The sequence below is a fragment of the Tachypleus tridentatus genome, chromosome 7, assembly GCF_004210375.1.
Source record: "Tachypleus tridentatus isolate NWPU-2018 chromosome 7, ASM421037v1, whole genome shotgun sequence".
Taxonomy (NCBI): Eukaryota; Metazoa; Arthropoda; class Merostomata; order Xiphosura; family Limulidae; genus Tachypleus; species Tachypleus tridentatus.
Genome location: NC_134831.1, coordinates 139,179,567 through 139,207,320, shown reverse-complemented (window position 1 = coordinate 139,207,320; position 27,754 = coordinate 139,179,567). Strand labels below are relative to the sequence as shown.

At 32.6% G+C, this 27,754-nt stretch overlaps 2 protein-coding genes across 2 annotated transcripts; one reads left to right on the top strand and one right to left on the bottom strand.

The window, feature by feature from the left end:
• The first annotated feature begins 12,602 nt into the window (after positions 1-12,602).
• Positions 12,603-17,036, top strand: LOC143256719 (uncharacterized). The gene is made up of 2 exons (XM_076514328.1): positions 12,603-12,928; positions 15,797-17,036. Exons 1-2 carry the CDS (start codon positions 12,905-12,907, stop codon positions 16,115-16,117), a joined length of 345 nt encoding a protein of 114 aa, XP_076370443.1. The 5' UTR covers positions 12,603-12,904; the 3' UTR covers positions 16,118-17,036.
• Positions 17,037-20,454: 3,418 nt separating this feature from the next.
• Positions 20,455-21,144, bottom strand: LOC143258133 (uncharacterized). Its single transcript, XM_076517153.1, has 2 exons — positions 20,998-21,144; positions 20,455-20,895 (listed from the first exon to the last, which is right to left on the bottom strand). Exons 1-2 carry the CDS (start codon positions 21,010-21,012, stop codon positions 20,518-20,520), a joined length of 393 nt encoding a protein of 130 aa, XP_076373268.1. The 5' UTR covers positions 21,013-21,144; the 3' UTR covers positions 20,455-20,517.
• Between the last annotated feature and the right edge of the window lie 6,610 nt (positions 21,145-27,754).

The window sequence follows — 27,754 nt, the reverse complement described above, 5'->3', positions numbered from 1 at the left end:
ATAAACATAACTGAGCTAATTATATGAAATCGTTGCGTGTTAATCGTATAAGTAACACTTTTTGTGACTTGTGAGAGTCATTTATTTAGGTTTTAATGGTAGAAGTACAATTGTGTTACAGATATGATATTCTTAATTTTAGTGACTCTTAAGACAAAAAATACAAGGGTTCAAGTGGCTAAGGTGAATGCTACAAATTTCAAGCATAATCTCATTTTCAACTTCTAACTAGGGGAAAGGCAACTTGCAAGCAGTACTCACTGCTTGTGTTGGTATCTTAACCTAATAACGTTATTGATAAACACTTTTATGAACGACTCCCCAGTTTATAGTGCGTAACGCATTCAGCAACATGCCGCTTGCTCGAACCTTTGATCCTAGAGACCACAGTCCATCACACTAGAATTTGGTTGTGTAGACACAGAGTTTTGTATATTGAACGCTAACAACACTTTTCACTCGTTTTAAACTTTCTAGAAATAAAGTGGTTTATTTGATGAGTTAAATAATTATCGTCATTTGCAAAAGCACAAGTGTCACAACAGTATGTCTTCGGACGTACAACGCTAGAAACCCGGTTTTGTGATGGGTAGGATACAAATTGCCCATTGTGTAGCTTTGTGCTTAAGTTAAAACAAACAAGTGAACAAAAATAGTTGCAAAAATGAATTTGACAAAAGTGTCATACTATAGAAACAATAAAACCACGAAAACGAATGCACCATAATTCCCGCGTTATAGTAATATAACGTAACACTGCATCTTATCTTTTTTAATATACTGCTAAAATTTAAAATTCACCTTAGAAAACCAAACGACATACTCAATATTCGTGTTTAATTACCTTCTATTGATCACATACACCAGCTGTATATTTTGTATTCTCTCAGTTTTCTTACAATTCACCACAATCTCGCTAAGGTTTTAGGTCATAACCTATTTTAATAGATCCCTAATTTACCATTGACCTAGATAATTGGTTAATCTCGAAAACCCTGTTTCGCTACCATAGCCTACATGTAATGCCTGTAGAGTTTTCACCTGACTTTACATCCACTGATACTGCAACCTTGAAAGCATAACAATCTCTTATAAAAATCATATTCCTTTATATATATATATAAACTGCTATCATAAGCCTTAAACCTGTTTTAATTTCATACTGTTAAGGGCTTTATACGGCAAACTAAGATACAATGTCATGAAGTATTCGTACCAATGCTTATTATGCCAGTCATGCACTAAGTAGTTACTTGAAATAAAGAAAAGTGAACTCGAAGTTCTACATATTTACCTTTCTTGTTTTGTATTTGAATTTCGCGCACAACTAATGTAATATAACTGTATATATTATTATACAATACAATAATTAATTCATAATTAATTAATATAATATATTAATACTGTAAATATAGCAGTGTTAAAAATAATCAGTAGTGTCGAGAAAACCCACTTGTAGAGAAAAATATATATGTAAAAAACGGCTCGTTTAAGGTCGAAACGTTGTTCGCTCCTCTACGTAAAAAAAAAATTCTCAATCCACACCAGCCGTTTTTACATATAGTGTTATATATGCTTTTTTAACATATGTACTTATAGAGAATTACGGGTACCTTAGCTATTAAGGATATTTTCGGCTGTACTTCCAATAATAGTGCAATCATATTATAATAATCGCAGTAATAATTTTTTTTGTTTGTTTTGAATTTCGTGCAAAGCTATACGAGGACTATCTGCGCTAGCCGTCTCTAATTTGGCAGTCTGAGACTAGGAGGGAAAATAGCTAGTAAGCTCCACTCACTGCCAACTCTTTGGCTTCTCTTTTACCAACAGATAGTTGGAATGATCGTGACATTATAACGTCCTCAAGGCTGAAAGGGCAAGCATGCTTGTGGGATGGAAATGCGAACTGGCGATTCTCATATTACGAATCGAACGCCCGAACCATCTGGTCATGCCGGACATTTACCTTTCTTAACTGAGCTTTTAGGACGAAGTAGCTAAGTGAGATAGGACTAAGCGTTCTGACCTTTACTGTTTAGACAGAGCTTAAACGATATTATTTCGAATATGAATGAAGAGAAAAAAAGTAAAGTTTCATACACAATTTGGCTTCTACCCATTACCTCAACATCCTAAAAATACTAATTACAAGAACAAATTTTCGTCAGGAAAATTATACGATAGACGAAAAATAAATTAAATTATTCTAATATGCTTTATGAAATTAACTGTACCAGAATGAATCGTTTCACAATTGAAAGTTTTGCCAGCATAAAGTGAACGTTAATGATGATTGTGCTGTCATCTTGAGCCTATTATAAGAAATATATTAGTAAGTGGCATCAATTTTCTGAGAAATCTAGATATTGAAATTTTTTTACTGGGTTTCAAACTACCACCTATACACTGCCATAAATGAATCTTTAATTCACATAGTTTTAATATTACTAGAATGTTGACGTTCTTTCTAACATAGATAGCCAGTATAACTCTTTTTCTATATTAGGTATTTTAAGTAGTCACTAGGGATTACTTTGAAACCTTATAACGCTACAAATCAGGTCTATATGCTTAACAAACAACACTTTGGTAAGGAGCAATTTAATATAGATTCGAACTATTTAGAAACATTAGCAATGACGTGCACATATATATGTATATATTTGCCTTTTTATTTTTGACCTCATTAATCGTTTTTCATAATAACATCATTTTTCTTAATAATTTCCAAGATAAGGGGACTAATGTGAGTATTTCGACAGAAAATACAGTTATTCAATACAGTAGCACTATGGAGAAAATAATTTTATAGAATGAAAATCTGCTTTCTGATTTGAAAACGATATGTTTTGAAATTTTAGCGGATGCTAACATCTATATATGCAAATAAAACTTGGATATAAAGAAAATACGGTTTAAGTTACAAAGCTCATGTTATTTATCGAAGTTTGATGCTCGGAATGTGAATCAGAGGGATGGTGGTTTGTTTCTTTTGTCCCCAGAACGTGCTCCGAACTTTGACGTCGTGCGTTCACAATAATCCTGGCGGTTAGATTAGGCAAGAGTAGGCAAAAAGTTATCGGTGTGTTAACTTGTAGAGATCATTCGAGTTTATCAGCTTAAGCATGGATAATCCATAAGAATTCAGGTGTTTAACATTGCTTTTCTTATAATTTAACGCAGTTCCATCATGTATTTCGTATATTACTATGATTCCCCTATGCATTTTTCCGGATTTCGGTAATCACAGTGCATACTTCCATTGGGTTCCTATGACTATATATGAATTTCCAGTGGATTATAATCGTTCTTCTGTGTGCTACAATTAAAGAAATGCTTATTTACAGAGACATCATGTTCTGAAATACGCTTGAAATAAGATGTTATGGTTTATCCTCTTAACAATATTTGTATAAAATATGTAAATTGAAAACTGTTTTCTTCTTCTTGCAATTACTGATTTTGCGCTTTATTTTCACCTGTGTTTTATAACTATTTCAAAATGAAATTGTTTCTTATTTAACTGAAAACTCTCAACAATGAAACAAAAAAGTCAAACAATAGTTTTGCTTGGAACCGATTTGATTCAGTTAAGGACTGCCATGGGAGTAGATTTTCCTAGGTTTTATGAATCAAATTATTTCAAGTTCTAAAAATAAACCAGTTTTAGTTACCTATCACAAATGTTTTAAAAGTACTTGGTATTTTCAAACAATGTAACAGAATAGCTAAACGGCTAGCTGACAGACCTCTGACGTTTTGTTTGTTTCTGAATTTTACCCAAAGCTACACGAGTGCTATCTGCGCTAGCCATCCCTAATTTAGCAGTGTAGCACTAGAGGAAAACAGTTAGTTATCACCATCCACCACCAATTCTTGGGCTACTCTTTTACCAACGAATAGTGGGATTGACCATCATTTATAACGCCACCACGACTGAAAGGGCGAGCATGTTTTGGTGTGACAGGGATTCGAACCAGTGATCATCAGATTATGAGTCGAGAGCCCTAACCACTAGACCGTACCTGGCCCTGATGTTTTCATATTGCCATTTCTATCTTGGAACTACTGATCTGCAGCCTTTAACCATAACCATCATGTCATAGCCGGCTCATTGAAAAGAACATAGCAACTACTTTCGATAATGTAATTATGTAAAGGAACAAAAATATTGGCATAACAAACTGTTATATTTGAACTGTTCATTATTAAGCCTTCCTCCAAATAAGTGCTTTCTTTTGAGGAGTAAATATGTTTTTCTCGAATTGGGTATCATGTCTTTTGTTGGTGAAAATAAGTGGGGGAGCTTGATTGTAATATATTGTAAAAATAAATCCTGCCACAATTATACAAAAAATTGCTTCATTTTTTTAACGTTATAGAAAATTTATGTATTAGCTGTTAAATGAACACCTTCATCCACCTTGTGGCTCAGCAGGAAATCAAAAGGTTTATAGCTCTAAAAACGTAATTTTATTGCCTCTGGTGGACACAGTATAGATGACCAATTATGTAGTTTTCCATTTAACAACAAACAAACAAATTATTAAAGTGCTTATAAAAGATTGTATTAGGTTTGTACTAACATACTTAACGTAACTAAGAGAAAGGCTATTAGTGACAGAAATGACGCGAGTTTAAATTAGCCTAAAAATTGTGTTTATTTTGAAAATCTAAAACATAATAAAAATTAAGTGCTTAATTATCGAAGAACTTTTGTTTTCACTTTAAGAAGTATGTGTTAAGTATATGTTATGTTGTTACAGATTATTAACTGAATGGTAAGGTAATGAAAGGATAACAACAAAATAATATTGTAAACTAATTCTTCGGGAATTGTTGTGGAAAATAATAAAACACCGAATATAATGGAAAGTATTGAAGAAGATGTGTTTCTAATTATTAATATTATTATTCTAAATAAATTAATATTAGGTATAATAAATAAGAATTTCTCTGACTTAAGATTGTTACATTAAATACCTCCAGTGAAAAAATAATATCTGGTTTAAATGCTTAACAATTATTGTGACATCTGGTGAGAACAATGAAAACTAACATTTATGGAGCATCATTTTATGGGTCTGTTATTGCTGATGAGTTCATATGGTTATAAAAGAGCTTTTTAAAAATAATTTATTAATGCCGTATTGTTTTAAATTATTTAATAGAATCTCTTTTTAAAGCATATATTATCTCCAAAAGTTCCGATATCATGAGAACACTTGCCTTTCAAACATTTAATTTGGAACTTTCTGGATTTCACATTAACGCTAAAAGCATAACACTCTCGAAGTAAAAAAGTTTATTAATATTAATAAAAGTTTTAACATTATATGTGTCTGAAATTAGATAATGATGTTATTTTTCAATATATTGTGTATTTGGTATTTTTCAACCTTGTGTGATACGCAACTTTAAGGATCAGGTCAACGTGTAGGCATGGCCAGGTGGTTAATGCACTCGACTCGTAATTCGATGGTCCCGGGTTCATATCCCTGCTCACCCTTTCAGTCGTGGGGGTGTTATAATGTAACGGTCAATGAGTAGCCCAAGAATTGGCGGTGGTGGTGATGACTAGCTGCCTTCCCTCTAGTCTTACACTGTTAAATTAGGAACGGTTAGCGTAGATAGCCCTAAAGTGGCGTTGCGCGAAATTCGATAGCAATAAGTAGGATGAGGTAATTGCAGGTGATAAAATTACTAGTGATACCTTCGTCATGTGATTATGTACTTTCATCATGGATGCAAGATAAAACAAAAGAGAATCACGGATTATAAGTTTTAACTATTTGTTAACCCTATATTATGTATAAGTATAATAACGGGTATTATCATAATCGCTCTAACTGTGACTTCACTATCCGTATATAACGTACGAAGAGCTTTTATTCATTTAGGTTGAGAACCTACCTTCCTTAATCAAGATAAGAGGGAAGTATTGAACACGTCTTTACTCAGAAATTAACTCTTTAGTGACATATAGAATAAAAATGGCATACAACTACAACTATGCATTAACAGTTTGTCAAGGAATGATATTGGTTTGTTATTTTTATTATAACGAACTTTCTACGATTATTAAGCCAAACTACACATGTGAATTATAACTAGGCTCTAAGGAAGAGAAAAGTAATTAATAGCAAACACATCATTAAGTTAGAAAACCTTTAAGCTTAATTGGAATGGACGATTAAAAAACAGAATTGAGCAGCATAATAAAAAGCATTATAAAAAAGAAAGTTAACTTATTTGGGCAAATAATTGCAGATACCCAAACATGTGATAAACAAGTTGCTATCTAATTCTTTAGGAACGGAACCTGTGTTTCTTCTCTTAAGCCCTCTGGGCCCGGCATGGCCAAGCGTGTTAAAGCGTGCGACTCGTAATCTGAGGGTCGCGGGTTCGCATCCACGTCGCGCCAAACATGCTCGCCCTTTCAGCCGTGGGGACGTTATAAAGTGACAGTCAATCCCACTATTCGTTATTAAAAGAGTAGCCCAAGAGTTGGGGGTGGGCGGTGATGACTAGCTGCCTTCCCTCTAGTGTTACACTGCTAAAATAGGGACGGCTAGCACAGTATAGCCCTCGAGTAACTTTGTGCGAAATTCAAAACAAACAGACAAACTTAAGCCCTCTAGTGGCACAGCGGTATATATGTGAACTCCCTACGCTAGAAACCGGGTTTCTACACCTGTGGTGGGCCAAGCACAGATAGCCAGTTGTGTAGCTTTGTACTTAATTCCAAAACATAAACAAACAAAGAGTTCTGTTAAAAATAAACTCACCAAATAATATAGTTTAATTTAAATAATAGCTCTGAGCTCCAAAATTTACACCCAAATGTTAATCTATTTCATACAAAATTACATGTAATGTACAACGAAACATTAAAGAATACTGGCTGTTTACTACTTAATTTTATAATGGTTATTTTAATTCCTAATTTACAATTAGTAAATAAACAATAAGTGTAATAACGTAATCAGGAATGGAGACATGTAGCGCCTTGGGAACGTTGTAATGTTTCGGTCAGTCCCACCATTCGTGGGTAAAAGAGTAACCCAAGAGTTGAAGGTAGGTAGCGACGAATATGCTGCCTTCCTTCTAGTTTCTCATTGCTATGTTACGTTCGACTAGCGTAAATAACCATCGTTTAGCTTTCTGCAAAATTCACAATCAGTTATATTGCGTTTAAAAATAAAAAGTGAAATTAAAACTTTTGAATAAGTGATAGACTTTAGCTACTAAAGAAACTCTAATATATTTTGATATTATTTTGAAGTTCACTATTTACTGTAGGTTCTCATTTCTTCTCTTCGGTTTCATGTAGTAATAAAAATAACGATGGTTGATTTTAAAACTTTTTTTTATTTCGTCAAAGTTTTCTTTATCAATTTTGTTAATAAGCACAAAGATACACAATATGTTATCTGTTCTGTGCCCACTGAGAATTGTCGAAATCCAGCTTAACCATTGTTGCTCTTTAGACATGCTAACTTTGAGACTTTTCGATGCACCATAATAATACCACATATTGAACAAAAAATAGCATTATTACGCCGTATATTTAACCTTCCTACTTTAATACTCTAGGTAAGTTATATTATCAGCAACACACTGGCAGTGTGTTCATTTCTCAATTTTAGAAATATGATCGGTTTAAAGTGAATGTGTTTCTTATAGCTTCAAATTTTGAATTTTTGGAAAAGAACAAGATGCGGTAAAAACATTATAGAAGTATAAATCAGTTATTGCCAATTTATCAATGTGTTTTTAACGTTTTCCACACACAAACGTCGTAAGAACACTTGTTATATGTACTTTGAACTTTGTAATAGTGTAGTTAAAACGACAAAGTATATCAAGTTAACAATACGCATTTTTCATATCTATAAATATTTCCTGTTAAAACATGTTTTAATTATTTGTATTTGTAAAGGTGTCCATATTGTTGAGTTCTTTAGTTACTTAGCGACCATAGTTACATCTATAACTCTTTCTGACATATCAATAATCACCTAGCCATAGCTTTGGCAAAATATACGTACATAGTTATCATATCCATAGGCACGTCGAAAATATGTATACTTTCAGTGTCTGTATTCATAGAAAGGACGTTTATTTTCGAGACTCTCATAGATATAGTGGTTGTTATTACACCTTTATCAACTATGGAAATGTAAACCTACCCCAATAACTACAACCATCCATATTTCTTGTATCTAGCCAAAGCGACATCTACAAATGCAAGGGCAGCAAAAAGAAATATAAATGCTGAAGCGACTGATTAACCATAACATCGAGATCTTTTCATTTGATATTAAAATCATATTCAAAATTCGAATTGTAATATCTCACATGCATTACTTTGCATTTATTATAATTAAAAGCCATCTGTAATTTAATAGTCCAACTCCCCAAATAACAAGAAGCTCTTGTATAGCAGTATCTCCCTTTCCACAGCAAGCGATACCGAAAACTTTAATGTCATCAGCAAATATACAAACTTTTATTTCATATATTTAACAGCTGTAAATTTCAAAGAAGTTTATTTGTGATGCTAATCGAGTTTGACTTAATTCCATTTATGACAAACTTTCTGTATGTTTGTATGTATTTTTTTCTTATAGCAAAGTCACATCAGGCTATCTGCTCAGCCCACCGAGGGGAATCGAACCGCTGATTTTAGCGTTGTAAATCCGGAGACATACCGCTGCACTAGTGGTACTTTTTATTTTGTCTTAACAAGCTCAAAATTAATGCGATCATCTTGTTGAATCATGTTACCATCTAGGAAATGTTCAGGATGAGAAATATCTCTTAAATATTTATTCATATAACTTAAAAAAAAACGTGAACTCTAATAATCCACTCATACCATAATCATCAGATATTAGCCGTCGTGTATCATTCATGAAAGGTCTTACACCCATCCTAGCATTTTGTTTAGAATTCATATGTTTGAAGGAATAACTACTGTTTTTTTTGTTTTTCCTACTTTTCGTTTTTATATTTCTTTAATTTTTAATCTCAATTTTGACCAACTCTCTTGATTTTCTATAATTCTTAAAATCTTCTATCATTGCAATCGATTTCAACATTTTCCGTTTATAACATTTTTTCTGCAGTTTTATGAACCAACACAGTTTTTTCCTTACAACCAACTTTTCAATATTAAAGTAACGTGCCTATTTTGAATAGTTAAGAACTTATCATTATACATTTTCCAAATTTGGTTAAAACCTACAATTAATTCAATTGCTAATTCACAGCAGATAATTCAAGTTGATCTCTTCAAAATAGAAAATAAAATTTCGTCAATTTCACCTTTTGTTTTCGAATGCAGCAAAACAACGAATCTAATTGAGCAATAATTAATTACATTCAAATGTTCCGCATTCTCCACTATATTAACCAACTTATTATTATAATATAACAATAAACCTGTAATAGCATTGTTTCTAATATTTTATTTACCCAGTTGTTGATTGAATAGTATATACCTAAAAGTTAGACAAAGAAAAAAATTTTTTTTAAATTACCACTAGATTTATTGCTCAAAAGTTATAAAAATTCAAATATGAATTTGAAGTCAGCTCAATTTTTCATTTTATTTTTCACAAAGCTACACAACACCTATTTGCACAAAACATTTATAATTTTAAACTGATAGGTCAAATAATAACAGCTCACCAACACTATTTACATCCAGTTTTTCCAGTATTATATGCTTAAATAGTAATATTTGATGGATATAATGCATCCATAGCCTGGAACTGGAATGATTTTTTTTTTAGAGTAATGGAACACGAGTCACGAACACTCAGACCTACAGTCAATGCGTTTAGTTTATTTCAGAACAATCTGTTTAAAAATTATTAATATTTTCTCTGTAACTTATGTTCAGAGTGTAAGCAACGTAGAATGTTGTATTTAACACATAACTGAGATATGCTTTATTTGTTTCTACAAACTTAAATTTTTAAGACTTGTTAAAATTATTCTCATATTAATTCTATTTGGTAATAAAATGAACAAGTTATATTTATCACATATTTGCCAATTGGTAATATTAAACATAATTCCATAATGATCAGACTGGTTTTGCTTGTTTGTTTTTGAATTTCGCGCAAAGCTACACGAGGGCTGTCTGCGCTAACCGTTTCTAATTTAGCAGTGTAAGACTAGGAGGACTCTTGGGCTACTCTTTTACCAACGAAGATTGGGATTAGCCGTCACGTTATAACGCCTTCACAGCTGAAAGGGCAAGTATATTTGGTGCGACGGGGATTCATACCCATGATCCTCAGATTACAAGTGGAACGCCTTAACCCACCTGGCCATGCCGGTGTAAAGATTTCAAGTTAACCCCGTTTTCAAGTTACCCCTCGGTAATATGAAATCGTTTTCAGAGTACCGGGGGAATAAATGAAATGGATTTTAACACTCCTACGAAAAGTGGGGCCTAATAGGCCCCAGAGCAACTTGAAAGGTTATTAACATTAGGCTAATAATTTTGTATTTAAATGAAATTGCCATTTAAATCCATTAATGAATGGATTAACGAGATTCCCAATGTCCCTATCTACTATCTAGCGAAACCACAGCCAGGGGAACGGGCTTGGAGTAATCAGGACTAGAAACGTCTTTTCGAAGGAGTGTTAAATTACTCTCCTTGATTTCAAATTACCGCCTCTTCTAACGCCAAAATGACAAACATAATGATTGCTTTTAATATTTGTAGTGCGTGTCGAGTACGTATCTAAGTACATGATAATAGGCAAAAGGCCTATTATTTCTTTTATTAAAATTGATGATTTATATAAGATAAAAGGTATTTTAAGGGCTCGTCCAGACCACAAGGTATACATACATTCAATATATCGTAATTTATACATATTATTGTTTCTATATTTCTTGGCCCGGCATGGCCGAGCGCGTTAAGGCATGCGCTCGTAATCTGAGGGTCGCGGGTTCGCATCCGAGTCGCGCTAAACATGCTCGCCCCCAGCCGTGGGGGCGTTATAATGTTACGGTCAATCCCACTTTTCGTTGGTAAAAGAGTAGCCCAAGAGTTGGCGGTGGGTGGTGATGACTAGCTGCCTTCCCTCTAGTCTTACACTGCAAAATTAGGGACGGCTAGCATAGATAGCCCTCGAGTAGCTTTGTGCGAAAATTCAAAACAAACTATATTTCTTTATGCGCACTGAAATAAAAATGAGTGATTGATAGCATGAGATATAGAACATGATAAATATTCGAATTTTTACATTATTATTAATGAGTTAATAAAAACATCTAGCATCTTAATAAACCGTTAAAACGAGTCTATCAGGAAGGGGGTAGTTTGAAATCAAGTGGGGTAAGATGAAATCGATTTCAGACTACCCCCGGGGGTAACCTGAAATCGATTTTGTCCTACTCCCCGGGAACATGAAAACGATATTACCGTTTTCATATTACCGGGGGGTAACTTGAAAACAGTGATAATTTGAAATCGTTACACCGGGCCAAGACCAGACTGGTTCAAACATACAATTAAGGGACGCTTTTTTTTCTTTGCAGATTTCAGTAAGACTTCTAGAACATGATTTCTTTATTGTATTTAATATTTGTATTCAGTAAAACTTTTAGAACATGGTTTCTTTATTGTATTTAATATTTGTATTCAGTAAAACTTCTAGAACATGGTTTCTTGAGTTGCCTGTAATATTTGTATTGAGTAAGACTTCTAGAACATAGTTTCTTAAGTTGTCTCTAATATTTGTATTCACTAAGACTTCTAGAACATGGTTTCTTGAGTTGCCTGTAATATTTGTATTCAGTAAGACTTCTATATCATACATAAGGGTATCAGCACCATCACCTATTACTCATTTGATCTTGGCAACTATCTAAAAAAATACAATATAACTGTCTTCGTCCCACAAAGAAGAGCTTAACTAGGTCGCTAACAAAATATTCATATTATTAATTTTTTAACTCGGCATTACTGGGTGTCTGTGCAAGTTTATATATACTTATAAAGTGAGATATTTATTCTCTAGAAGCTACAGATTAGATTTTGTTTGAGAAGTTAAAGTTGTTTAGTTTTGAGAGGCTCCAGATGACTATGCTTTACAAAATAAATATAACCTTAAATCTACCACAACTTCAGGATCCCCAAAATACAAACACGGCGTCCGTTCCTATAATAAGGTTTATTACACAGAGAATAAATGACGAATCAAATCTCAGCGGTTCTTAAGCTAATAAACTAGAACACCTTAACAGTGTGTTCAGGTCTCGAGAGAAAGGCGTGGTCTTGCGAACTTTTTTAATGACGTCACTTTTGCTTGTCACTACTCAAGGTTTTTTTTTTCTTTCCTGAAGGGTATATCACGGAGACGTCGCCTGGGCGTACAATTTTAATGACATGTTTGTTGGAAACTTGTGTTGTTAGCTTTTACACAATAACTAATTATCTTAAGTATGTATAGAGAGAGTTGCTAAATTCTCTTGTTGACCTTATACCGGTTAACCTGGATTCAGATTTCTCCTTGAACTGTACTATTTAAAAGCTTAACCAGAACATTTTTTTTTCAGATTTTATTTAGTCAAACTTCACCTTGAACAACAGGTTTTCCAAACATACAGCTGTAAAACGTCAGCAATAATTCTGGTAAACCATTCGCGATAACGGTTTTATTAAACAAAATAGTAAATTTGATGTAAACACAAACTTCCTTCCACCTCCCCAGCTAATACTTTGGACCATTATTGTTTTCACACATTAATAAGATTATACCTCTCCTGGCCCTTTTTGTGGTTATCATAGTGAAAGTGTTGATCCAAACATAAATACACAGTTTACTGTAGTGAACAGCAAAGAAGCAAACTTTCTTTTTTAGAAGAGGTCATGACGAACCTGAAGTTGTTTATGGTAAGGTTATTGTTGTTGGCTTGTTTATCTTTATTAAGGCAACACAATGGTTGGTTGAATTTTTTAGACGTTCTTTAAATTATGATAACTATGAAATTATTTTCATTTCGTAGATAAAGTGAGAATCTTTGCTGCTCTGTAACTTAGATCAGTTATATTTTGATCTAGAAGTCAGTCATACGTTATAGAAAAACTAAAACTCTGAAGATGTTTCCTCAAAGTTCATACAAATTTCAAGTTATCCTATGGAAACACACTTTTTTACCAAACATGAAATATTAGTTTAAAAGTTCCTAGAAGCTAAAGCATGAGGACTCAGTATCTTTTTTTTAGAAAACCTAATGAATTACACATTCGTACAACTACAAAAACAAACTTCAACTGGAAATTTGCAACAAAATTAAACACAAGTGGAATATCATCCTAAACTATGGCTGAACCAGTAACGTCTCAAACTATGTTATCACTCATTGATCACGGCCAATTGAGGAGATGTAAGTAGTATTCCTTGGTATCAAATAATTCTCCACGGGCATTATTATTATTACAGTGTAGGTAGATTTGACTAGCTCTTCATAAAAGTCACCCTATGTAGTTCCACAGGAAAGTACCAGCCAGCAAACCTTAATATCTCAAAAACCAATTTAGTTGAAAAGTGCAAACCAGTCAAGTCTGTGTATCTGAAGCTGGTCCTCCATTGTTTGATAATCGATAATAAATAGGCAGCTACACTGCCTACCAAAGCAGTTCAATGTTATTAACTGATAAATAATGGCTCGCTGACAACCCGAGTTTATATATTCGCAGTGGGCACAACACTGATAGCCCATTTTTAGTTTTATCCTTAATGACAAGTAACAATAATAAACTAATAATCTAAAACACAATATGCTTAGAACCGTTCCAGTCCAAAAGCTGTTGATATTTGCTATCCTTGATACTATATTAATAAAACTTGAAATTGTTGATATTCCTTTGGTTAGACTTGTTTCGAATTTCGTGCAAAGCTCTCGTCGTCCCTAATTTAGCAGTTTAAGACTAGAAGGAAAACACCTAGTCATCACCACCCACCGCCAATTCATGGGCTGCTTTTTTTACCAATGAATAGTGGGATTGACCGTAACTTTATAACATCCCCACGGTTGAAAGGGCGAGCATGTTTGGTGTGAGGTGGATTCGAACCTGCGACCCTCAGATTACGAGTCGAGTGCCTTAACCACCTGGCCATGCCGGGCCTTTTGTTATTTGGGTTGAATATGATATAAAATCAAATTTACGTATTAGATAGATAAAGACACTGAAAATGAGGGTTTGACCAATATTTACTCAACACAGTTATTTTCAAAATGTAATCAAATATTTGCATTTTTATTTGAAATGCAACTAATTTTAACAAAGAAACGAAAACGTCTCCACGGTGACCATAAACACATAGCTTAAGCACAGTTATAGTACCATCTGATGGAGAATCTTGCACATCATATGCTGAGTGTGTTTCAACAGGACATCAGCTTGCTAAAGCAAAGTGAATTTTTGTATCTTAATCTTAAATTACTAGAATAATTTTTTACGAGAATATCATGATCTCCTTGAAATAAATTTTCATTGTGACGAAACATGGTAGTGAAATAAAATATCTTATTTGGGGACCAGCAAAATATTTTATACTTATTACTTTAAATAAAAATTATTTTAATGTTAAATTTAAAGGGTTACTTGTAACTCTGTAATTTGTCTTATTTTCTCATAACGAATTATTTCTGTTTTATTATATGTAATTACATATATTTATTTTGTTAAATCATAATGATAAAAGCATGAATGTATGAAAATACTAAAATTTTTACAAAATAGAGATAGTTTTCTGGTTTGTTTTGAATTTCGCGCAAAGCTACACAAGGACTATCTGCGCTAGCCGTCCCTTATTTAGCAGTGTAAGACTAGAGGGAAGGCAGCTAGTCATCACAACCCACTGTCAACTACTTGGCCTTGCCGGGCCTTTAATAATAGGAAACATAGTATTTTAGAATAATCAAATATGACAGTGGACGTTGACTGACATTACAATAGCCAATATTTTCTGATATTTTGGCTTGATGTCAGAAAACTCTGGCCTGGCAAATTTCAACCACACAAAACTAATCCTTCTATTAAATAAGAGTATCATAAAATATCTGTTTATTATCCTTAATACGACATTAATAAAACTTAGAATTTTTGTAATTCGGCTTGAATACGATAGAAACATGAAATTTACGTACTTCGTGATGACAAGGAATCCACTCGAAGTACAAATGTATTCTCAAGACGGCTTGTTTCGAACATGAAGATGACCTAAGAAGGTTTAACGTTGTTATGAACTTTATTTTATTAAAGTTTTAATACCCATACCAGCCGACTTAAGGATATAAATTTGCGTACTAGACCCGAATATAAGCAAATATTAATTTTATTTTTTTACTAGATAACATTATTATGACAAATATTCGGTTTTCAGTACGAAGATGCTTTAAATTGTTGTTATTACATTTGAATATTAGAAATACTGGATTCGCGGAATGCTTTGTCTCTCATTGTCTAGCCCAACTTGAGAGTTCTGGTACTGAACGAAAAAGCTTATTGAACAATTACTTGTTGGATATAAAAGATAGATCCAAAGTGCTAATTTTCCAACTGCAATGGATAAAAGAAAAAAAGGAATACGAGGGAAATGATATTTTATAACAATTACGAAATAATAATTCATTATGTTCCTTTGTATTTTTGACTTCTATTTATCTTATATTGCTTACCTAGAATTAGTACAAAGTGTTTAATGTTTAGAGGTGGATATTTCATCTTTTACTTTCCTTTATTTCATTGTTCCAGTTACTTTCGCTGGTGATGATAGTTTGTATTGAAAAGCTCGAAACGGCGTGGGTGTATACTCAACAGACAGTTCTCTTCGTACCTGATGACGCCATGACGCAATCAACAGCACCAGAAACTTCTGTTCTTACGTCTAGTGCACAAAAACTCCAAGACGTCTCCACGGGTCGTCAGTTTGTTTACAGTCATAAAATAAACCATGAACTCCTCCGCTACGGAATCTTTAGAAATCCACACGTTTTCACTCCCCTACCTGAGCTACCAGACTATCCAGTGATTTATGGGTTAAGCTATACCGATCAAAATATTTTTGGAGGGTAATTGTAGATCCTAACGAAATAAAACCTCAGTGTGATTTTACCTTGTTGAAATTTATTTAAAATGCAATTATCCCCGTTCTTTAAATGTTACATATTTTTCATGTACAGTATCTTATAATTTGGTTCGAGGTTTGTAAATGTGATTTGAGGTAGCTAGTTTCACTTAGCTATTCTACGTACAGTTTCTAAGGTGTTTCACAGGGTTAAGCCTCGTTATATTTCTTATAATGTAATTGGCTTAGATTTTACCAATATAAGAAGTGAGTATAAAGTAGTTAAACTATTTACAATATTTTAAACTTTGATAACTGTTTAAAAGTTAAAGTTAAGTCGTATAATGAAATGACAAAAAATTATATGTGAATTAGCATCTACTTGTAAGTGATGCGAATATAATGAAATATATATATATATATAAGGATTTTGAGTAATTATAATAATAATGTTGGTTATCACAATGACGTCATATGGCTTATTTTGACCATTGTTTCAAACAGTAATATATGTAACGACCTGAAGGACAGTATAGGAAATCATCCACGATCGTGTGAGTTAATTTATTTTTAATGTAAGATATATATTGTATTTTCCAGAATTCAGAAGTTGATTTGAAATTTTTAACTAGCCAGTCCTTTCGTTTCTTTCCGTCGCCTTGCTTATTTTTTATAGTATTTTAATATATGGTATTGCAGAGGTATATAATACGTATATTTTTAATGTAGTATCCAAAGATGGCCACTGTGATATGTTATTATTCACCAACAGTTTTACCGGTATATGTAATCAATGTAGAATGAACATTATTGGACATAAAATATTAATATATATTTTCACGTTACATATGTTTACTTTTCCAGTTTTACTTGTGAGTCCAATATATATTTTCTGTATTTTTATGTGAATAAATACTTCATATTTTCTGCCAGTATCTCAGGTCGTAACTATTGATTACTTTATACGTATTTGGTATTAACTTAGAAAACTGAGTAATAATATGTGTGATGCAAAGTTTATTTCGCTACAATGCAAACACTTCGTTATGTTCACTGTCATACTTGATTATTCTAAATACTAAATACTTCAAATTTTCTGCCAGCACAAACTATTTACAATGTCTTTAACTTTGACAATAACTTTGGCAGAGTAAAATAATAAAGTAAATAACAATTTGGGTGATGCAAAGTTTATTTCGCTATAATTAACAAATTGTAACAAAATCTCGGAGCTCACACATTCTTAAAGTATAAATTACTAAATGTTTCATATATTAATATTTAATATTAAAAACGAATAACTGGAAAGATATATGTATTAATTCAAAAATATGTATATGTACTAATATACACATATGTATAAAATAATGACTTTTTCACTCATAATTTGTGAATATTTAATGGAACTTTTAAAATTCTCCCTAAATTCCGACATATAATTGTAATTCAGGTCTTTATAACATGACAACGATAAAAAAACAATTTAAAACCGTTTTTTCGTCAATAACTTATTCAATAATATAATTGATAAATCCACAGCCGTATTTTGTAATTCAACCATCTATTTAACACATTGAGAAGGATTATCTAGAGATCTAATGTTCTCATATCTAAATTGGTAAGAGTTGACATACACATTTGTGTTTACATGAAAAACAAAATATGATCTTTTTTTACATACATATTATAGCATATTCCGCGTATTTGTATTTCATTTTTGTAAACATTTAATACATCTCTTGGAAGCCGGAAGGAGACATAATGAAAATATATTTATACATGTAGGCATTGTTCAAACAGCTGTACGATGCTATGACATAGCAACATTAAATGCTTCGAGAGCAGTTTGTTAGTTCTTTATTTTGTATTGAGCTACATTACAGAAAAACTAATGATAACAAATACATCTTATTGGTCACATTAGGACTGATGAAATTGTTCCATTGAAGTCTGAAATACATCCGTCAGTGTTTCACAATAATTAAGCAATAAGTGTTTAACAATTACCGAGAAGCGAATGAGAGCAATCAGATGTTCAAGAAGCCTCATGTGTTATGCAACATTTCTTAAATGAATTTCATGAAAAAGAGCGTTGTTTGGTTTAGTATGATTATTATTTTATTAAATACATAACGCACCTGACAGTTTAAAGTGTTACATTTTTCAGGAACTTTTACCACTGGGAGAGTGACATCTGTATACGATTATAATATTTCTAGTTGGACCAATACCGTAATAAAATAGATTTTTCTTTTGACTAATTAAATAATCAATGCTTTATGAACATCTTGACCAATTTGTTGCGATCTGTAGTTTCATTTCTTTGATATGGACGAAATATTTTTGACGATATTTTTTTTAGGTAAAACTGTAATTAAATATTGCAGTAAAAACTCTTTCATGTAAATAACTAGTCTGTTTGTTTATATGCAAAAACGGCTCGTTTGGGTTGAGAAAATATTTTACATAGAAAAGCGAACAACGTTTCGACCTTCTTCGGTCATCGTCAGGTTCACAAAGAAAGAGGTAACTGACCGGAAGCTGACCACATGTTTAAAAGGGGTTGTGTAACTGAGTGTCGGAATGTAGAGGGCGGTATTAGATGTTTGAATATATAATTTTATTTATTTTATTATATTAATATAGGTATAAAGGCGTTCCTTTATATTGGTTTATTTTGGGTTTAAGTTGTTGTATAAGTAAGGCTTCTTTAATTTTGCGTTTGTTTATGTTTGTTTCTTTATTTAGTATTTGAGTGTTTTTTATGGTTATGTTGTGTTTATTTGACTTGCAGTGTTCGAAAACGTGTGAAGGTGACTTTTTATGTTCTTTGAATCTGGTTTCCATTTTCTACTTGTTTCTCCAATATAGAAGTCGTGGCAGTTATCACATTGTATTTTGTAAATAATGTTGGTGTGGTGTTTGTCAGTGTAGTTTTTACATAGTATAGACCTCAGTTTTGTGTCTGGTTTTTGAATAAATTTGGTATTAACTGGAATGTCATATTTTGTTACTAGTTTTTGCTAAATGTTGGTGTTCGCTCTTCTATGTAAAATATTTTCTCAACCCAAACGAGCCGTTTTTGCATATAAATTTCTCAACAAGTGGGTTTCTCGACATCACTGAGTCTGTTTGTTTGTTTGTTTGTTTTGGAATTTCGCACAAAGCTACTCGAGGGCTATCTGTGCTAGCCGTCCCTAACTTAGCAGTGTAAGACTAGAGGGAAGGCAGCTAGTCATCACCACCCACCGCCAACTCTTGGGCTACTCTTTTACCAACTAATAGTGGGATTAACAGTCACATTATAACGCCCCCACGGCTGAAAGGGGAGCATGTTTGGCGCAATGGGGGATGCGAACCCGCGACCCTCAGATTACAAGTCGCACGCCTTAACACGCTTGGCCATGTTAGGCCATATGGTATATTTGTAAACAATAAATTATGTTAGCAATTAGGAATAAAGAGTTTCAGAAAAAAAAAATTGCAAAGTTTGAACAGATATTTGAAAACACAATTAAATGTTGACTAACAGCAACACATCTAAGGCTCCCTTAAACCCGTCTTCCTCTCTTTAAACCTGAAACTGATTATCAGGGTACAAGAGCACCAGTTTCTTTTTCAACTGTGAGAATAATGATAAGATATTTTTTGTTCAAACATTTGTCAATTTCTTTTGAAATTTTCATTTTGTCACAGCTTATGCATCTTCACCAAGCTAAGAAAGAGAGTTCTATTAATTTGAAGTTTTCCTATAATGTTTTTAATTTCCTACTCATATAAAATAGTGAGTAAATTATTTAAATTATAAATAAAGATCGGTTTCAAACACCAAAGTTCATTTCATTTTACTTTTAAATATTCTGACATTAGAACGTATCTTTAAATACAGTTGTGATTTCTAGAAGTGTATAGTTAGTGTTTTTTCATTTGGATAACGGGCCTGGCATGGCCAAGCGCGTAAGGCGTGCGACCCGTAATCTGAGGGTCGCGGGTTCGCGCTCGCGTCGCGCTAAACATGCTCGCCCTCCCAGCCGTGGGGGCGTATAATGTTACGGTCAATCCCACTATTCGTTGGTAAAAGAGTAGCCCAAGAGTTGGCGGTGGGTGGTGATGACTAGCTGCCTTCCCTCTAGTCTTACACTGCAAAATTAGGGACGGCTAGCACAGATAGCCCTCGAGTAGCTTTGTGCGAAATTCCAAAACAAACAAACAAACAAACAAATCATTTGGATAAATAAAATGTGTCAAACCTTGGAACACTAGGTACTTATATCGTTGGCTATCTTGGGATAACAAAGAATGTAGAATAAACATTACAAAAAATGTAACACACAAGTAAAACATGTAACATACAAGTTATCATTTTATTACCACTTAGTCGAAGGTGAGCTTGATCATAACAAGGAGACTAATATTCGTAACCATCGTGTGCATTACCATAATAAAATGGATAATCATAAACACCAGAGGCATGATTAACTGGATAAACCTGGCCATTGTATCCTAGATGATCATCATTTTCGTATCCAGAGTATCGATCATCTGGGTTATCATAGATGTCGTCTCCAAGGTGGCTGTAGCCTCCATAACCATTACCACCATAATAAGGTTGAACATTACCGATATATTCAGAAGAACCATAACCTCCTTGTCCGTAACCAGGGTAGTAGCGACGAAAGTATCGTATGCTTATACCATTAATACCATTGTAAGTTTGATGATGGATAACATCAATATCACCGGCGAAGGACTGAGTTACTGCAACCACCACACAAGTAACGAAAAACTATAAAAACAAACCACCAGATATTATATATACATATACTTATGAGTAAATTAAACTCGAGAAATAAGTACCATATGCTCATGTATATATATATGTACTTACAGCTACTTTGACCATTGCTTTCAGGTTAAAGGATAAACAGAATGTACTACAATTTCTTGAAGACGTGAAATCTTTGCGACTTATATAATAACTGAGTAAGGACTTGTCTATTTCTAACCATTTATTTATCTATTCCACTTTTGTTTTCTGTTTCTAGGCTGATGTATCAACTGATTAATCCCAATTGTTCTTTGTGTTTTTTTTTCTTCTAGCACAGTTGCTTAATACTGTGGGTAGAAACCGGATGTTATGCGCAATATTATATTACATCTATTCGACCGTTTAGCTGTTGCAGAACTTAGTGACAATGTTTTGGCAACACATAAACGTGTATATATAGAGCAGTACAGAAATGATAATATTTTCTTTCGTAACCACCTCGTCATTGTCTAATAAAAGTTTTATGTAAATTTAAACAATTTGTTACGCTCCTGGCGTTTGGAAAATGAAATACTGATTCATAATCACTTGACCGATTGCCCTGTCATATTTTTCTCAGTCACACTTCGTATACAGGTTATTTCTTTGTCAGTCAGTGTAGTTAACTTTTTTTCGGAAGATCACTGTAAAGTACATAATAAACATAAATATGTTACACGCTATCATACTGTCATAGTAGTTACAAGAACGTTTGAATTTTACTTTAGAAACACGTGTTGTGTATGTTAAAGCAGAGCTTCCGTCTCTTAACGATAGAAAATTAACAATGATAATTTTTATGTATTAATTTAATTATATTATTAAAATAATTAGAGTTCGCTCAAACCATTGATTTTTCTCAGTTATTCCTTCGTTGAAACATTCTTCAGGATACTTTGTAATTTTTTAATTTTTTGGGATGACTTGATAAAACAAACTTAACATTACTGAAATTATTTCCTTTGCGTCCTAGAGTTTTTCAATATTTTACCGCTGTTGATCAACATACATTAAATATCGTTTTCGAAACGTGTTTCTCGTAAGTAATTCATAATTCAAGTGTAATGTTTTGGAAGTTGCATCTGATGAAAAGTATTTGTAATCAAATTGTTTATTATTCTAGTGCTTAGTTTTCTGTTAGATTTATTTCACTATTTGCCTCAGTGACATGATTTAAAAGTCGACTATGCCATTCTTTGTAATCTCTAAAACTTTTGTATATTCACTATTGTATCTCAAGTTTTCCACCCCCCTCCTACTTAAAAATGTTTGTTTATTTGAATTTCGTGCAAAACTATACGAGGGCTATCGGCGTTAGCCATCCCAAATTTAACAGTGTAAAAATTAGAGGGAAAACGGCTAGTCATTACCACCCACCGACAACGCTTGAGCCACTCTTTTACCAACGAATAGTGGGATTGATCGTAAACATTATAACACCCCCATGATTGAAAGAGTGAGCACGTTTGGTTGACGGGGATTCGAGCCTGTTCCTCTCAGATTAAAACTCGAGTGCCTTAACCACGTGGCTATGCCGGCTCTCTCTTGAAGATGGCATAGTTTGTCAAAATTAGGTTCAAAATTCAAACAGTAAATCTCAAAGTACACAGTACTTTTCAAATATAAAAGAACTGAAATAAGTGCAGTAATTTTTCAATAAAACACAAATATTTACAATTGAATTCGTATGTACATAATTTATAAAACAATTGTTTACCTACAAAGAATAAGCATAGTTCTGATATTTACAAAAATATTTACAAACTCTGTGATTACACGTTAAAAAGCAAGAATAAAATAATAATTTTTAAGATGGTTAAGAGTGAAGAACCAATGATATATTAAGCTAGAAAAACATCATCCATACAATAAGTTTCAGCAAATGTGTGGAGCCAACAAAGCATATTTCAGCATGCCTGTCGGGGATCAAAACAAACCCTGGGCACCTCATTTTACCTGCGAGCACTGCTAAAAACTCTAGAAGGTAAGACGGATAATTTTTGCTTGTTTGAATAATAAGATTTTATATTATACAAAGTTTAGACCTTTTAAAATTTAAATATGTTTTAATTTATTTTTTTAATTTCCAATAGTATAGAAAAATATCACATATAAAATATTTTGCATGAATCTTTTACACATTAGTTGTGGATGAAATAAATTTATTCTTCATAATAACAATTTTATTTTGCTATTTTGTATGATGTTGCAGAGAGGAAAAGAGAGCCATGAAGTTCGTTATTCCAAGAATTTAGCGTGAACCCACTGACCACCCAAGCAGTTGCTACTTCTGCATGGTGGACCCTTCCAAACGTCGGGTTAGTAAGAATGCATCTGCTATCATGTATCCGGACCTTCCATCATCCATCATTCCAGTGCCACACTGCCCTGAGCTCCCTGTATCCACTGCAAGAGAGAAGCAGCCATCTCGAAAAACTACTCACTTCTAAACATTTTTGTTCATTTTTGTATAACTTTGGTATAAATACATGTAAATCTTGATTCATATGTTGTTTTATTCAGACTTTATGCAAATGAAAATGTGCAAATTTGCCCGTTTTTACACAGAAAATAGATTAATTTCTAATTTCATTATCGAGGTCACAAAAGCAAAGCTTGAAGGGAATAATGGCCATTTTCTGTACTTTTTCAACATAAGCAATTAAAAATAAAAATACTATCCAGGAACAAAATTTGTTACATAGTGTAATAACTAAGCAATATTTAACATTAAAGTATAATTACCTACATTAGTTTATTAACAAGCACAGGTAATCAGTGTAAGTATTTATTTGGTAAAGTAACTATTTCAACTTTAACCCTAAGTTAATAATAATATCTAGTACATTTGATTATTAGAAGCATATTTAATTCCTGTTGTTGCTACTCCAAAACAAATACTGACCGTATTAACTAAAATGTTTTTATTATCAAAGGAAAAACACATAAGCAAATTAATTCTCTGTTAAATCGTTTTTATAGCTGTGAGATAACTAAGATTTTTAAAAAAAACATTGTATATTTGAAGGTCAATAAGAACTGTGCGAAACATCTAAACTGGAACATAAATTTTTATTTATTCTTGTTTTTATAAGTTGTTAATTTTTAAATTTAAATATTTTGAAAAATCACATTTTTTTTTTAATCTTATTCCGCTGACTCTAATCAATTTACCTGGTCTTGTTATCCTAACAGGTAATGATAAACTAGACTAAAGAAACAGTTTTGAATCATTCCATTACTTAGATACCTGTTTATTTTTGTTAACTGTAAATACAATACGTATTTAACTATGAAAATATCTTAAAGGTAATTTTTTTAATATTGTCAGAAGTTATTGTGCGTAATTTACAATACGTTGATCCTACTTTAATCAATTCTTAAGTTTGACAAGGGATGAAACGTGCAGGTTTTAATATATTGTATTTTCTTATCAAATTTCAGGCTGTTTTTTTTTCTTTGTTCGATTTAGCATATTCATTTGTCATATCCGTTTGCAGTGTCAGTTGCTGTTTTGCATTAGTTCTAAGTAAAAGTTACATTAACCAGAAATGACTCGAAACTGTTTCTCTAGCGTGAACATCTAAAGCTAGACATTACTTTTATGTGATTTGTTTTTCTTTATAAATTCTTACATTTTAACTTTAAACACTTCAAGACTTTGCTCTAAATTAGTTTAAAAAGCATCTTAATTTGTCTAACTTCAGATGTTCCAGCCTTCCAGTGGCACAGAGGTATATCTGCGGATTCACACCATTAAAAACTGGATTTCGATAAGCGTGGTGAGCAGAACACATATACCCCATGTGTAGCTTTGTGCTTAATTCTAAACAAAATATTAGATGTTCCATACAGTGTCTTATTGATATTCCTGGATCTATTTTGTCTTTTAGATCCAAGTTACCTTATAGTTGTAGAAACATAAAATTTAACCAAGGGTTAATTTGTTTGTCATTTCCTTCATTCTGGTCGATATTAATTTTGGAGTAGTAAGAACAGAATATGAATACGAGTCTAATAGTACTAGTACTAGTCGAATGTACTACTGGTGTTCAGTTAAATAGATGCTTTCTAGTTAAATTAATCGTTATATTTATTTATTGGGCAAGATATAGTGATTATGATGTAGTTAATATAAATTATCAGTGAAACTGAGTCTAGAATAGCTGCTTTAGGAAATAAGTTACTTGAAACATCTGTTTCAATAACTCTTTTGTTCGTTGTTAAGCGCCTGACTACACACTGGGCTATCTATACTGGGCTATATCTACTAAAGGTAACAAAACCTGGCATTTAGCGTTATAAGTCTCAAGAGGCACTGCTGAGCCACTGGGGGTGAGCTATTTGAAAGGACGTGGATACCAATATTTAAAAACTTTTGTGATGATATATGTTTTAGAAGACCACTACGGCAGCATATTGTTGTTGCACATAGTCAGCCTAGATAACATTCCACTGAGAAAGAATTAAAGAAACAATGAAATCAAGCCTTCTCTGTTTAGTTTATATGAAATCTACCCCAGCGTACGGATTTTCTGTTTAGTTTATATGAAATCTACCCTCGCGTACGGATTCTCTGTTCAGTTTATATGAAATCTACCCTAGCGTACGAACAACAGTTATTTGAACGTAGATTTTATAATTTTTTTTAAATATAATATATAATTGATTATCTTAAACTGTCATGGTGTATTCATATCAAAGTCAGGGTTAATAGTAAACAAAATGTAGATATTTCCATTATCCCTATGAATAACTTCGTACCACACACTGCACCACAATTTCAGGGATCTTGACTCAGCAAAAACATTCAGCAGTTTGTGAAGACATGAATCGTTGCAAAGAAAATATATTACCACTTTACTTGAAAATTCTAAACCAACCATAAATTGGATTTTATATAATTTATTCTTACACAGTAGGCGCTTATTTGAGTGTGTGTGTAGCTGTTCTATTTAGTTTTGTTTCTAGGGGAAATAGAAGAGAAAAACAGTTCTAATATATATATTTATAACAATATTTCATGCGACCTCGCAACGTTCGACAAGCTTTCATTTTTTAACGCGCAGTCTTCAAATAAATACGTAGATTTAAAATATACAATATGAGCAAGTAAAAAACTTGTTTTGTAAATTCTTATAAAACATATTTCTGAAAAAGATGTGATATGCAATATCTATATGTCTAGAAATAGAAACTTTCTCATTTCATGTAATGTTCTCTACTACCACTAAAGCAGCTTCAATACATGCAAATCACCAAATAGATCAAGTAACACGGTTGGAAACCGTTAAATTTACGGATTTGCAAGCCAAAATCCGAGCTTCGATTCTCCGCGGTAAAAACAAGGACGGCTAGCGCAAATAACTCTAGTACATAGCTTTACGCATAATTTAAAAATAACAACTTTAACCCGTTAAGGATTTTTTCTGTTTGAACTCAAACCAAACTTAAAACACTTTCCTAGTTTTATCACAGTATATGGTGTGCTACAACGTTACTTAAATTTAAATGTAACTAAAACTATGAAATTATTTAATCAATAGTTTTAAAACTATATTGAAAATTTTCTAAACTATTGTCTTCAAAACAATATAAACATTTTAGTAAAAACGACAACAAACAGAGTTTCTGAATTAGATACTAGCACAAAACTGGATTAAATTATAAAACGTGAATTCGGTGAAAAAATACTTCAAGCAAAAGAATGAATATTAATTCTGATGTGCATTAAACAGTTTACTTTATTGTTTATTTGTTTGTCTTGAATTTCGCGCAAAGCTACACGAGGGCTATCTGCGCTAGCCGTCCCTAATTTAAACTAGAGGAAAGATAGCTAGTCATCACCACCCACCGCCAACTCTTGTACTACTCTTTTACCAACGAATAGTGGGATTGACCGTAACTTTTTAACGCCCACACGGCTGAAAGGGCAAACATGTTTGGTGTGACGGGGATTTGAATGGTTTACTTTAAAGCTAAGGAATTTTTATTGTGCTGTTTCGCTGTAGTTGATACTAGTGAATTAATGGGGTAGAGATCTACCATTGTCACTGCTATGGTGACTTTGATTATCTGGTCACGTAGCGGTAGTAGCTAAGGTTATGACCACATGATTATTCCAGGAACGAACACTTTTCATGTTTTTTCTAGCTACGACCATCGTGAAAGTAATTATGGCGAACTCAGGGATTGTTCATTTTTTATTGTTAAGCACAAAGATAGAGAGTGAGTTATCTGTGTTCTGCCCATCGCAGGTACTGAAATATGATTCTTAGCGTTTAAAACCCTTCATTATCCATGTGCTATCAGCTATATTATCCACTGTGTTATATTATAGAATATAAAATATTGCTATGTGAAATACTTTATTGATTTCTTAATAAAGAGAGATTGTGTTTTTAAGTAATTTTTTACTGTAAACAAATTAGTTTTATAGCATTTTCTACGAACTAAAAATACAAGTAGACAAGAAATTAATTTAATAAACACACAATAATTGTTGTTTATCACATAGTAGGTTATTTTAACTGGACAAAATATCTTGCTTTTGAGTCTCCAGGATTTTCCTTTTGTTTTCTATCAACCACTAATGCAAAGTGATGAAATTTCATACATCTACAAATCCACCAAGTTATGCATTTTAGGGAAATATTAAATAAGCCTTAGGGTCTGTTGCATTAGAAGAACAATTGTTAAAAACATAAAGTCATTATTTTAAAATTAATTTTCGTGCATTATTCAAAAAATTAATTTGAATACATTTGTCTCACAAAGAGCAGTTGGGATCACATGCTTTTGGATGTATAATTTTTATAACTCATTAATATAAATTTAA

Coding starts and splice junctions, on each gene's coding strand:
- LOC143256719 (XM_076514328.1), top strand. CDS start 12,905: ATGACGAACCTGAAGTTGTTTATG. Junction 12,929..15,796: donor CGAACCTGAAGTTGTTTATG/GTAAGGTTATTG, acceptor TCATTGTTCCAG/TTACTTTCGCTGGTGATGAT.